Source organism: Athene cunicularia (assembly GCF_003259725.1).
Source record: "Athene cunicularia isolate RWA chromosome 3 unlocalized genomic scaffold, athCun1 chr3_part1, whole genome shotgun sequence".
Classification (NCBI taxonomy): domain Eukaryota; kingdom Metazoa; phylum Chordata; class Aves; order Strigiformes; family Strigidae; genus Athene; species Athene cunicularia.
In genome coordinates, this window is record NW_020799097.1 from 125,446,401 (window position 1) to 125,460,517 (window position 14,117).

At 40.1% G+C, this 14,117-nt stretch overlaps 1 protein-coding gene across 1 annotated transcript in view; it reads left to right on the forward strand.

The window, feature by feature from the left end:
* The window catches only part of LOC113478008 (28S ribosomal protein S5, mitochondrial-like), a 62,073-nt gene that overhangs the window by 39,249 nt on the left and 8,707 nt on the right, over nucleotides 1-14,117 (forward strand). Inside the window, exons 7-10 of the mRNA XM_026844701.1 lie at nucleotides 4,033-4,123; nucleotides 8,010-8,056; nucleotides 9,074-9,131; nucleotides 10,991-11,053. Of these exons, the coding sequence (XP_026700502.1) occupies nucleotides 4,033-4,123; nucleotides 8,010-8,056; nucleotides 9,074-9,131; nucleotides 10,991-11,053 (259 nt within the window). The remainder of the gene's footprint in view (nucleotides 1-4,032; nucleotides 4,124-8,009; nucleotides 8,057-9,073; nucleotides 9,132-10,990; nucleotides 11,054-14,117) is intronic.

Below are 14,117 nucleotides of genomic sequence, written 5' to 3' on the forward strand. Positions count from 1 at the left end.
GACCACAGAATTAATCTTTGTAGACCTGCTACTGTGACAAAAAAAAAAATAAAAATTCCTTAATACTCGATCTAAAACCTTTGTTTCTTTTTATAAGTAATTGGAAGTTATTGTTTTTGCAAAGGGTGCAACAAAAAAGGTTTGTGAAAAGAAAATGCTGCATGAAATTACAGTATCTGAGATCCATTGTTTGACATCCTTGACTGAAAATTTATATGGTATACAGAATATTCTCTGAGTAATAATCTACATCAAATGAGATGTTGGCTCCAAGTACTTTTGGGGTATTGGAGCTCTAGATTTTGCCTTTAGAGCTACAGGGAATTTTTTTGTTCCCTGGATGATACTGACAGTGTCTTTAGACTGACAGTGAAAATTTCAGTCAGTTTTTACGGTAGCACCTGAAGCTATTTGTCACAGAAAAGAATGAGAGGTCAGAGCTGTGCACTAGAATTTATTTCTGATATTCTTGGAGTTCTCAAGAGTTTTGGCCTGCCTTTAAAGTAGAGTTTAGGAATGCTAAACCCTAACAGATAAAACTGATTCTGTTGATTAAATTATTAAATCTTGTTATCTCTTTTACCTGTCAGCCTATATAAATGAAATAATCAGCATTTGGAACATTCATGAGCTTTTAAATGAATTATAATTCAGCATGATTATGGATCATCTTCTGAAAAAGAAACAAAGCCATTTCAGATGTAGTGTGGCTTTGAGCGTGCGTTATTGTGGGATTAATCCAAAGGATATATGCTCAGATGTGAGCTCTAGTATGAAGCCACATTTAGACACATACTATGTTGGTACGGCACTTGAGCTATGCTGGTTTTTTGGTTTTTTCCGAGTGAGTTATAAAAGTGAGAATTTCACACATGGACGGGGCAAAACTATGAGCACTAAACCTGGTTTAGTCAATAGTTTCTCTGCAGATCGGGTTCATTACTAACTTGGATGAGAACTGCACTTGTGTTTTATTCCAGAGCTGTTATGAGTCAGCCCATATGAAAAATACTTCAAGTATCTGGTCACAAACTTTCAGCTTTTTTTCTGAGTGAGGGGTAGAGGAGTACAAATTATTATTTTCTGTATTGCAGTTACAAAGACTCCACTTAACTGTGCCCTTAGGGGATGGATGCACAGTGAACAGGATGGTTGTTTCTAATCTTCCTGCTTCTCAGAGGTTGTAGCTACTGAATCAAATTCTTCTTCTTCGAGAGAAGTACTTTATTTATTCTACTGATGACCAAGATGGACAGAGTACTGACTGTTAGGTTATGTGATAAAAGGCCTGTCTACACACACAAGAAGGAGCGCAGAAGTAGTTTTATCTCGTCTCACCTTGTACCTTAGAGGAGTACTGGGACCAGCGGTTCTTGTGCCATGCGGGGAGCAGCCTGTGCAGACACTCTCTTCTGCATAACAGCAGCAAAAGAATAGCAGTGTCGAGAATGTGGCCTAGAAGTGGCAGGTTCCTCAAAATCATGACTAGAATATCATTCTAGGAAGGAGGACTATCCAGGTGCAATCAGTTTGGCCTGTCATTCATTCCGTTTTTGCAAGAACAAAGGGAAGTGTTGGGTTTTTACTGCTTTCTAACAAGTGCAATATCTGCTGAGTGCTTGAAATCATAATAACCTTTAGCAGCCTGTCTCTGACTGTAGCCTGTTTCTGCACTTTTAGTTCTGCCTTTGAAACTGTGGTTTCATTTTGGTTTTGAGAGATGCTGGTCTTCCCTCAGGTCTCAAAAGAAAGCTGAATTTGCATTATTACCCCTGGATAATGGATACAGAGAGACAGTCGATTTGGGGTACACTGTGATTGAACGTGCATCTGTTTTGAAATTTTTAAAATTGGTTTTAAATCTAGCTTGAGTGGCAGTTTAGTAAATAAGGGGTACTTGTCTTAGCTTCTGTCACTTTTCAGAGGTCATGCTGCTTTAAAAGTGGCACGTTGTTCATTGTGTATTAATTAATTCCAGTGCAGTTTAATGATAGGCTTTCTAAGCATTGCTGAGCATTCTCTAGAAGAGCACTGCTTTATTTGATGTGGGGATGCATGGGGCTCTCGTGGGGAGAATTTAAGGACACTGTTGTTCTAGCAGTCATGGCTGCCTGTGTACATTATCAAGCTTGAAAGGCCTTCACAGCATTTCAGGTGAGATGAACTAGCACTGATTGTGGTGGGTGACTGAACACATTTTCCTTCAGAGCTGCTCAGTAACAGCTGACAAGAACAGTTTTAGGAAGGCTTCTGGTGAAGCTCATTGTATGTGTCTTTATTGCCACCTTCTGGGAAGGGAGAAAAATAATTATTGAGTAGACTTCTACAAACATCACGTCCTTTATTTTTGACAATACGCATGCTAACTTTTTTCTTGTACAAGTACATTCATATTGGTAACAGAAGATAAAAGTATGTGCAAAGCAAAAATATTATGCTCTTGATGCTCCCGGGGAGATCACTCTACTTCACTCTCTTTTCTTTCATCGTTATTTTGCATTTTCTGTAAATAACCTATTTCCACAAGCACTTCTGTCTTAGGGGGCTTGGTTTTTTAGCTTGTTCTTGTAAGCAATAAGATTGCAAAAATAAAAATATCTTGGAATAAGCAATTAGTAAAGCTGATATTTCTTCCAAGTGCTCTCTAGAACATATATGCACCTTGAATTTAACAGCATCTTTATTTTAATGGAAAGCAAGGTGGAATTTTTCAGAAGCATTCATTCCTGATCTGTACCTAGTGATGTAAGTGGAATTTTGGGGGGTTGTTTTGGTTGTGGGTTTTTTCTTTAATTAGTGTAAGAATGTTTAAACCATGACCAAATATTTTATAATAATCTACTTCCAGATGTATACTACAGCCAGACTAGATTACTGAAGAATTACATACATGGAAAAGAGGGGAGCGCTGCTTAATTCATGTATTAACAATGCATGTTTAATTTAACTATTACTGTAATTTATGGAAAACATGTAGAGGCTTCAAGAAATTAGATCCTGTTGCATTTGAGAGGAAGGGCAGAAATGAGCCATGAAGTAAATTGGATCTTTTGACTGGTAATTCTGAGAGACAGATACTGGCACAGTCAAACAATATCTAGTATGGTATTTTATATATATTTTTCTATGCTATATGTTATGTTTTTATATCATTTCTATGTTATATACAGTATATAAACTATATATGTCTATATTTAAATAAATATATTTTATATATAAACAAAACTAAGGAAAATAGAACAGGAGCTAAATGGATAAAGCATCTCAGATTATATATTAGATGATTTAAGGTGGGAGACTATAAAGCAGTGATTTGCCTATAGTCAAGTAGGGGAGTATGTCGCAGAGGCAGAAACTAATTTCGATTTCCAGGATGCTAACCATGAGGCTCCCAGTCTCCCCAGTTGTTATATCCCCCTATACTCAAAATTAAATAGCATTCTTGCATCTCCGCTTGGATTTCTTGCAGTTTCTGTAAAGCTTTCTAGTCTGAGGAATGAAATAGCATTTTCATCTTCCCCTCTCTTAAATGAAGTTTTCTTTCTAGCTGCTGTCATCTCAATAAGGAGACTACCTTCTGCAGTCTGCAAGTAAATTTCAATTGTAAATTTTAACCCATGTAAAGCCAAAACATGCCTTGAGCAATTCCTGAGAGTGCTTCTAAAATGAGTTAAAATGTGAGGGTGCAGTGCGATAGTAATGTCACAATTTTTTCCCATGTTTTTTCATCACGATTGAAGTCACACATGAAGCTAGTGGCATTAGAGCATTAGCTGTTGTGCAGGTAAACAGTTTTAATGAAACTGTACTGAAGTAAATTCTGTGTCTGAGTATAGATTTTTTTGCAGCCTTTACGTATTTGATGCCTTGAAACCAGTGTCCCACTGTAGATGATGCCCACTGACAAAGATAGTATATATTGTAAAGTTTCATCAGACCTCTAATTCCTTTTTTGCTAAACTGGCTCTCTTTATAAGAACAAAACAATTGGACTGTGCCATGACAAGATCCTTTGTGGTTTTTTTTTTTCAGGTGAAAAATGTGTTTTGTATGAAGGCAAAGGAAGGCAGAAAAAAATCAATACGTGCCTTGGTGGCTGTTGGAAATGGTAAAGGGGCTGCAGGTATGTGTGTTTTCTGATTGTAAATGATGCCAAAGTAATCATTGCTTGTAATAGGACTTCAGGAGACGTGATGACTTGAAGAAAATTTACCCTTTTTCCCACTGGCCAATATTGAAATACCTGTAAGAATTTTTAATTTCATTTATAAAAGTAAGCTTTACAAGCAAATTATGTATGTATTCATTTGGACACTTTGTTTTATATAAAAAAAGAAGTTGGAAAAAGTAGTAACGTGATTAGTTTTGGAGCATATATTATCCAGTGGGAAAAAAAATGTTTTGTTTAACTCTAGAGTGATAGAACTAACCATAGGTCGAACCTACTGGAAGGGATCATGTTTGCTTTCCTGTGCACTGTTCATTTTACTGTTGATACTGTTTATGTTTAAAAAAAATCAAAGCCTGAAAGTATTCAGTCACACATATCTGCATTTGTTTCACCTAGCCGCAGAGTATAGTTGTTTACTCTTGAGAGTAAACAACTCTTGAAAGTTTACTTTCAAGAGTAAACAACTACAAAAGAAAAGAACCAGGCACCTGCAAATTCCAGGGGACCTGGAAACTTGAGTCCCTTGAGTCTGGTCTCATAGTGACCTCAGTGATCTGTGGCTTGACCCATTTGTAGGCTTTCTTCGTTATGACTCTTTATACCAGTCTCTTCAGCAAGCAATTTGAAGTCGAACCATGGAAATGCTGTCTACAGCATAAAATAAATAGGAGGTGTGGTGGGGTTTTGGTAGCAGGGGAGGGGGCGACAGAGGTGTGGCTTCTTGAAGCTCCCCCAGCTCCAAGTCAGACCCACCTCTGGCCAGGGCTGGGCCAATTAGGGATGGTGGCTGTGCCTCTGAGATAACATGTTTAAGAACAGGAACCTGGGAGGAGGAGTTGGAGTTTTGAGGAGGAGTTGTAAAGGAGACACCTCTGCAAACACTGAGGTCAGTGGAAGAAAGAAGGGAGAGAGGGAGGTGTGCCAGAGCAGTGACTACCCTATAGCCTATCGTGTGAGGGCAGGCTGTGCCCCTGCACCCATGGAGGTCACTGGTGGAGCAGATGCCCTCCTGCAGCCCATCAAGGACCCCACACCAGAGGAGGTGGCTGTACCCAAAGGCTGGGATTCTGAGGGAAGTACACACTGGAGCAATCTGTTCCTGAAGGACTGCAGCCTGTGGGAAGGACCCGTGCTGGAGCAGGGGAAGGGTGTGAGGAGTCCTCCCCTTGAGGAGGAAGAAGCAGTAGAGACAACAGATGATGGACTGACTGCAATCTCCATCCCCTGCCCCCCTGTGCTGCTGGCAGGGAGGAGGTAGAGAAATTGGGAGCAAAGCTGAGCCTGGGAAGAAGGGAGGGGTGGGGGAAGGTGCTTTTAAGACGTGGTTGTATTTCTCACTGTCCTCCTCTGATTGTTTTAGTGCTGGTGATGGTGGTGTTCAAATTAAATTGGTGTTCTGTTTCTTTCCCAATGTAATCTTGCCCATGACCATAATGGGTGACTCATCCCTCCCTGCCCTTGTCTTGATCCTCAAGCCTTTTGTTTTATTTTTTTCCTCCCCATCCCTGAGGGGGAGGGAGTGAACTGTGTGGTGCTTAGTTGACCTCTGGGCTTAAAGCATGGCAAACAAATCAAAATAAATGTAAAATTATGAGGGATTATATAATACAAACTGTGAAAAGAGACCTTTTTCGTTTTCTTCTCCAGCAGGAGAAAGAATACTGGTTAGAGGCATTCTGTTTAGTTGTGATTTTCTTGTAACAGAGCTATAAGCATGGTTATGTGTGCAGGGTAGTGATGACCAAGCTATGTCTAGAAGCAATCAAACCATCTCAGTGCAGCATCTAACTTGGATTAAATAACCCTAAATCCCAGCATAAAGGCACTATGCAGCTACCCTGTACACCAGTGAGTTTCTTGTTTGTTTCCAGTTCTGTTGAGGAGATAGTGTTTATCTTTCACTCAGTTCTCAGATACCAGGAGTTAAAGACCTTTTTTTGTTGCAGGATTAAGTTTTATTTAAGAAGCATTCTTGAGTGTGCTAAATTTTTCTCCATAAGGAGACAGTTTTCATGCATTCTCTGGTGGATACAAACCGATGTATACTAAAATTCAGTTAGGCCCCAAATAGACTTAGAGATGACAGATGTAAAGGATTAAAAGAAGAATCAGCTAAAAAAATAGAAAATTAATAGCTGTGAAGTAAATAATCCAAATAATATAATCTAAATAATAGAGAATTCCTACCTGCATCAGGAGGCAAGAATATGTCATATATTATATTGTGTATATAGTGTACAGGAAATTACATTTGCATTGCTGTATGACTCTAGTAAAGAAAATCCTGCTTTCAGTATATATGCAGAGCATCTACATTTTGGCTGTAAATAATCTCCTTTTATTATGAGCTGGATAGATATCTCTGATGATGGGCTGTATGTGGGAGCTTTAATAAGACAACTCTATTTCTGTAGTTTTGCAGAACTTCATTTATGTGAAAGATTCAAGTCCAGAGCTGTTCCTCAATTTTAATTACAGTTTGGAGGGGAGGAAAATTTATATATAGAGGAAGGTGTGGTTCTCCAACAGAAAGATATGTTACTCTGAAAAATCCTTCGTACCGCCTCTCTGAAAAGCTTTTTCATGAAATACGTTATCACTTTAATCCGTATGTACTGAATGATTGAATTGAGGTTGCCCAGGCGACCTCATTTGTGGCATTTTCTAACCTATTGTGTCACTTCACAGTATTAATGCACTGCTATTGTGCTCTGTGCGTGTGTTTAAAAGAATACTACAGTTTCCTTACATTTTCTTGTGCAGGAGTTGGAAAGTGACAGAGACTTCTGGGTGCGGGCATGGGGAAAGCTGTCTCAAGAGGTAGCTGATAGCAGACACTACGCTCTCTGCTTCTTTCACAGCACCACAATAGTCGGGATGGTATTTCTGTCCTAGATATTTTCGAGCCCCTTTCTCCTGTAATGTCTGCATGAAATTCACGAGTTGGTGTTGGCCAGTGGGTCCAATCCCATTATTTTTTTAATTAGGCTTTTAGATACAGGTAACCTACAGCCCCAGCTGACACAACGGAAAAATCAAAGGACCAAACAAGCTAGATCTCCTGATTTGAAGTTAAATAATTTTAATTCAGTCTACCTTGACGTTGTTGGACTACAGTTTGGAAAAATGGTCGTCACATCCTCTTATTCATTCCATACAGTCAGCTGCTGCCCTGCTCTGAGCTGACTGCAAATACTCCAGGACTGCTGTGAAATCTTTTCATTGCTACCACAGTTGACCTGGTAAATAGGAGTAGGTCGGAGGGTTCAGAGAGAATTAGGTAACAGTCTGCAAACCGGTAGTCTGTTTTTCCTCTGTTCTACAGGCACACATTTATTGCAAATGCACTATTCTGCTAAACCTGGTTTTCATATTCTCTATTTCACTAATAGAAACCCAGTCTCCTCCTTTGCTTCTAGGGTCTTGGAGCTACTCTTTGTACAGACGTAATTGATATATCTGCATCAGCTTCCTTTTTTTCCTTTGTTCCCTTCTTTTAAGCAGAAGACTGGGCTTTTTTTTTTGCCTGAAGCCACCACCACTATTCATTTGTTTGGAACAAGTTTGGACAAATACACAAAAGAAATAACTTAAGCCTTATTTGTTTTCATTTGACAACAGGCAATTGGCATCCAGTTGTTAGGTATTCATAACTCCTAAACTGTTTACTTTCTGTGGTTTTCTCTGGACCATTTTCTGAGTGTGACCTGTGCAATGGAGTGGAAATAACAGATACTAGAAGTGTTTGTGAAGTTCTCTATTTTGTTTCTCCTTTGCTTCTTGAAGGTCCTGCCTCATCTGTTTCCCAGTAGTAAAATTATTCTCTTCTTTCTTGCAGGTTTTGCGATGGGGAAAGCAGGTGACAGGATGAATGCTTTACGAAAAGTATGTTGACTGAATTGTTGCTTGGTGACAAGCACAAATAATTTGTACCTACACTTTTTTTTTTTTTTTGGTAATCTGTATATTGTAGTCTATTCAAAGAAGTAAGTCTGTGTACATGTTTTGCCCATCTTGATACAAATAATCAGACTCATTTAAGTTGGAAAAGACCCTTAAGATCGAGTCCAGCCGCTAACCAACACTGCCAAGTCCACCACTAAACCATGTCCCTAAGCGCCACATCTACACATCTTTTAAATACCTCCAGGCATGGTGACTCAACCACTTCCCTGGGCAGCCTGTTCCAATGCTTGAGATCCCTCTCGGAGAATAAATTTTTCCTAATGTCCAATCTAAACCTCCCCTGGCACAACTTGAGGCTGTTTCCTCTCATCCTACAGCTTGTTACTTTGGAGGAGGGACCTACACCCACCTCACTCCATCCTCCTTTCAGCAATGAGGTCTCCTCTCAGCCTTGTCTTCTCCAGGCTAAACAACCCCAGTTCCCTCCTAGCTGCTCTAGACCCCTTACCAGCACCGTTGCTCTTTGGACACACATAATGAGGTTGCCCTGCAATGAGATTCCATTAATGCACTCTTTATTTTCTTTGTTACACGCTTGTACAGTTAGCGTGTACGAATCTTTCTCTTACACACGCATAATGACCTTATTAAGACTCCTCTACACTTCAAAATGTAACTTATCTATCAGCGTCGATCTAGTTTGTGTTGTAATGTTCAACTAAGCTATCAAAGTAGCAATTCTAAAATACACAAAGTTTGATAATGGTGTTACCATATCGAGAAATCTTTTACATATTAAATCTGTCAGGAGAAAGCAGTTCTTTAAAGAGGACGTTTTCATTTCCATAAAATAAATGGTTTAGATGTGGCAAACCTAAACCTTCCAAAGTTTTCTGTCTTGGTTTTTTTTTTCTGTCTAGTTAACTGAACAATGGTAAATTTCAAATACTTTTCAGAAAAATTCAAGAAAAAATGTTTTCTTCTTTTATTCCCTAGGCAAAGAATAAAGCAATACGCTGCTTACATTATATAGAGCTGTATCAGAACCACACGAGTAAGTATTACAATATTTTTTTTTTAGACTCATTCTTTAACTTTCAGTAAGCACTGAACGTACCAAGGGGAACTGATTGCAACGAAGTGTAAAAATATGTTAACAAACCTTTCAGATCTGATACATTGTGTCATTCTTCGTGCATGATTTTGATTCTTCAGCGTGCTGCATGAAATCTTAGCCCCAGACTGTTTTAGCTAGACAGTGGTAATGTCGGAGTAGGTAATCTGTCAGTCCCTATGCAAAATGATTTACCATTACCTGGAATGAATATGTGGTTTACTCTTTACTGTCACTCAAGGTTTGCATCAACAGTTGTAGGAAAGTCCATGAAGAAAAGTTGAAATTACATAATACAAGATGTTGTTAAATTACTGAGATACTGATCTCCTTTCTAGTCTCCCGCCTTTGCTGTGAAAGATGGGAACAGACTTTTTAGTAGGGCATGTTGCATTAAGACAAGGGGTGATGGTTTTAAACTAAAAGAGGGTATATTTAGACTAGATGCAAGGAAGATATTTTTTACAATGAGGTGGTTAAACACTAGATCAGGTTGCCGGAGAGGTGGTAAGTGCCCCATCCCTGAAGACATTCAAGGTCAGGCTGGACGGGGCTCTCAGCTACCAGATCCAATTGAAGATGCCCCTGCTTATTGCAGGGGAATTGGACTAGATAACATACAAAGGTCGCTTCTGACCCAAACTATTTGATTCTATGATTCTGTGTTTAAAATCTAGATGCTTAATGCATAATATTTCAGGCTCTTTAAAAATGGGGGCAGGGGAAGGGGGTAGTAGCAAGATGAAATATCTGCTGGCACAGTTTGAGTTCAGGAAGTAGGATAATGTCTGAGCATCTCTACTCTACAGTGAACTCCTCTGTGCTTTTCCCCTTTGTATGTGAGAGATGATTCCCTGTTGACTCAATCCATGTATGCTGACAAAGCCCAGCAGCTGGGGAGAATGTGGGCAGGAGAAGTCAGTCTGATGTTTCATGGTAGTGTTTTGTTAATTCAATTTAATACCATGCAAGTCCTCTCTGATGTCAGACGTGGTACTAGTATACCAAAGATTCAGTTATCTTCTAGGAAAATTTTGAAAGATAGTACTTTACAGAGTATATGAATATTTAACCAAGTAATTGTGTAGATATAATAAAACTTCAGCTTACAAATACAAAACTGCAGTTATCTTCATGAGTCTATTTCTTGAACGTTATTATTTCACACACAGATTGGGGATTTAAATAAAAACCGGTGGTGTTTCCACTGTGCTTTCCTTTTCCTTAACATAGAGGTCCTCTGAGCCATCTTGATTGCAGTGCTAGAATCTCCTATGCAGAGACTGAGCCACTGAATCAAATGTATATAAATGTATATAACAGCCACCCACCAGAGGATATGAGTTTGGGCTTCCTTTTGAAGCAGAGAGAAGCACGAAGACTGGAATGGTAAATATTCTGTGTGGAACATCCAAGAATGCTGAAGCCTATGGGGAAATCTTAGGTTAAAATCTGAATTGTTAGAAAGATCTGAGTATGAGGAAGAAGGTTAAGTTGTATCATGTGAGCTCATTTCAAAGCCAAATGAGGATTATTGGAGGCATAGACACTTCATATTTTTCAAGTGAAGCTTGGTTTTGTTTCTAATAGTAACATAGTAATTACAAATGTGTAAACATACCTGATCTATTCCAGAAATTTACCTAGATTAACCCATCTCTCTGAAGAACTCAGAGGAGAGTAAAACAAACTTCCTGTTCACAGTTCTGAAAAAGAAAAGCAGTCCTTAAATGTACTGAGCTAAAGCTTTTCTAGAAGGAAGAATTTAGCTGTAATGCCTTTTTTGTCCTCTCCTCCAGTTTACCATGACGTTACAGTGAAATTTAAAAGGACAACCATCCGCATGAAGAAGCAAAACAAAGGTAATTAAAGCTGCTTGGAAATTTTGGAGTTTTATTAATTACTGGCTGATATTTATTTGATGAATTTAAATTTGTGCAACGTCTCTTTATTTCAGAGATGGATCATTTGGTGGTAGTCTACCATGTTTTAACTATCGAAGATGATTAGTTCTGTTTCATTAGAAATACCTACTGTTGATGAGATGGCTTTGTTATTGTAAATCAGGGTTTGTCTCTCTTACGCTGGTGGGAGCCCTATTCTTGTTTTTCTCTCATGCTTCCTAAGTGTAGTTTGTTTGGCTCTAAATTACCTAAATGTGGAGAAGTCTAATCTATTAGTATAGATGTTGGAGGTAAAGGCCTTTAGAAGAACCCTGCAGGTTTTTATTCCCACCATATGCCCCATACGTTTGGAGAACTGATAGGCTCATTCCATTATTTTTCAGGTTTTGTTTTTGGTTTTTTTTTTTAATTATGCTTTTCAAAACAAGATTCAGAAGTAGTTTATTATGCAGTAGTGGGACTGCTTCAAGTGGAAATCACAAGTGCAAGCTGGATCTGTGTGCCTGTCCCTCCTAAGCCCATACTGGGATAGCATGGGCTGATGTCCCTCCTCAACTGCCTTGGACTACCTGTGGTCATGAGCTGGAGCCAGGACAGCATCCAGCCGGCTACTTTGAGACCATTACTGATTTATTTTCCCTAAAATCAAGAGCTTCTTCCAGCGGTGAAGCTAGAGGGATTTTCTACCCTGGCTTCTTGTCCTACACCATACCAGCACAAAGACCATCTCCTAGATGCACAGTGGTAGTGTTTTCATTTCTCCACCTTTGCAACTTCTTCACTTTCATAGCACCTGTAGTACAGGCAGATGCTTCTTTAGACTCCTGTAGGTTGAATGGGAGTAGTAGTGAGTCCATGCCTGTTACCTCTCAGTTCCCAGGTTTGTTCTTCCACAGAGCTAGTGTTAAGTGATATTAGATGTGCAGCTGCCTCCTCCAGCCACTTTGGCTAGGACCCTCCTGCCCAGTACCCAGGGCCTCTGCCCAGGCCAAGGGATGTGGCTGTTACTTTCCCATTTGCAGGTTCAACCAGCAGCAGAGCTGACTGTGCATCCCAGACACACGGACACACACGGGATACTGACACAGCTGGCCACAGACAAGGTGCTGCCTTCAACAGCACCTACGTACAGGACTTTCATAAACACAGACAGCCAAGTCCGTTCCTCCTCTCTGGCTGGCAGAAATAGAAGATCGCTAGTGCAGGCACACAGAGCAGTTTCCAGGTTCACAAGCAACACGTTTGTGGATCCCTCAAGTACCAGCATGGCCTCTTTGTGCACCCAGCACCCCTGCCTAAATTCTGAGCCTTCTTACCTGCTTCACAGGTCTTCTACTTGTCAGCTGGTTCAGCTTGATACTTACTAGCCAACATGCATGCACTTCTACACTTGTTCCTCATCCACTTCACATTCACAAGTTCTCCTGGGTATACAGGCATTGACCCCCTGACCACCTGATACCCCAGTCCAGACCTGAGCCCCCTCACTCACAAGCTAGTCCAGCTTAAAGTTTGCTAATGAAAATGCATGCCTAGGACTAGGACACACTAGGACTGGGGAAGGTAGAGATGCTTGGCACCCCCCAGCAGCCACCACCAGGCAGACAGGCTCTTACTTATGGTCCCGCTCCAACCGCTGTCAATTCTCACATCCCTCCTGGTCTGGGTCTCCCCTGGTTTACAGTCTTAACAGTTGCAAAGTCCAGGTTGATCTTCCTGAAAGTGATACCTGTAGTTTCTTGATAGTCCATCAGTTAGTGGCAGTGTTTGTTTCTTGTCATTCTCTCTACCTTTGTTTTCTCAGGTCTGTGTTTCTGTATATTTTGTTTCTGATTTCCTCTTTTTCCCCTCAGTTTCCCAGTTGACAAGGACCCCAATCAGATAACCTCACTCGAATGAACATTCTCACAGTCTCACATGCTCTCATCAATTAGTGTAGCTGACCATGTTTGATTCTCATCAATGCCTCCCTTATCATTTGTCAGTCATGTTTGTGTCTCTGTATGTTCTTGTCACTCTCCTTCAGCGTAACAGCTACCAGTCCACTGGAAGTACTTGCAATTAAAAGTCCACAGTGCTACCAAATTGCTGTCAGTAGTTGTGAAATATGGCAACTCAGCATGTCTACCATCATCAGTTCTGCGCCAGCAAGACACAGCACAGATTTTATCATCAGACTGGTAATTGATGGAGGGTCATGACTGTGTTCCCCTCCTGGCTTTAGCACCACGCATTGTTCCTCATTTGTGTGTGTGCTGTCTCTGATAGCTTCCACATGAACACTGACCTTTTGAAGATAGTTGCTGACTTTCTGCTATCACTCTCCTCACCTTCAGAGCTGTTGTATGTGCTTTGCCAATCATTTACAATAACAGGGATGCATCCAGAACAACCTTGTAAACTGCTGTCATGTTCTTCAGGATTGCAATAAAAAAGTTTTAACGTGAAGTATTTTGTGGAGCAAAAGGTTAGCTTATTTCTATTGCACTACAGTTTTCAGTGTCATCCATTTTACCTTCTTGGGTCTTTCTTTTTTTGAAGACCTGCACTGATGGCATGACGTCATTTCTTTGCATGAATCTTTAGTTAGACCTTTATGTACGAAGGTGTGCTAGTTTGAAAACAAACTAGTGGGAGACACCAAGTCAGAATAACAATTTAATAAGGAAAAAAAATATTATAAAGGCAGATAGCACTGGGTTAAACTAACAGAGTCAGGATACAACCTGACACCCTGTTAATCAGGGTGGTGGTAGCAGTCTGGTAGAATGGTGGCTGCAGTCCCTCTGAAGCGGTGATCCTGTAGAAAGGTCTGCTCTTCCTCAGAAAAGTCCAGTGGTGGTTAAGTAGCTCCTGTCCTCTGGAAATCCAGTGGAAGAGAGAGTGTCTCTGGTATTCAGAATCTCAGGTTATATCCAGGATGGAATGCTGATTTTCTCCCTCTGGATGGAGCATCTCACAATGGGATAATGAGTCATGCTGCCTGGCATTGATGGGCCAGTAACAGAAAGATAGTCTGAAG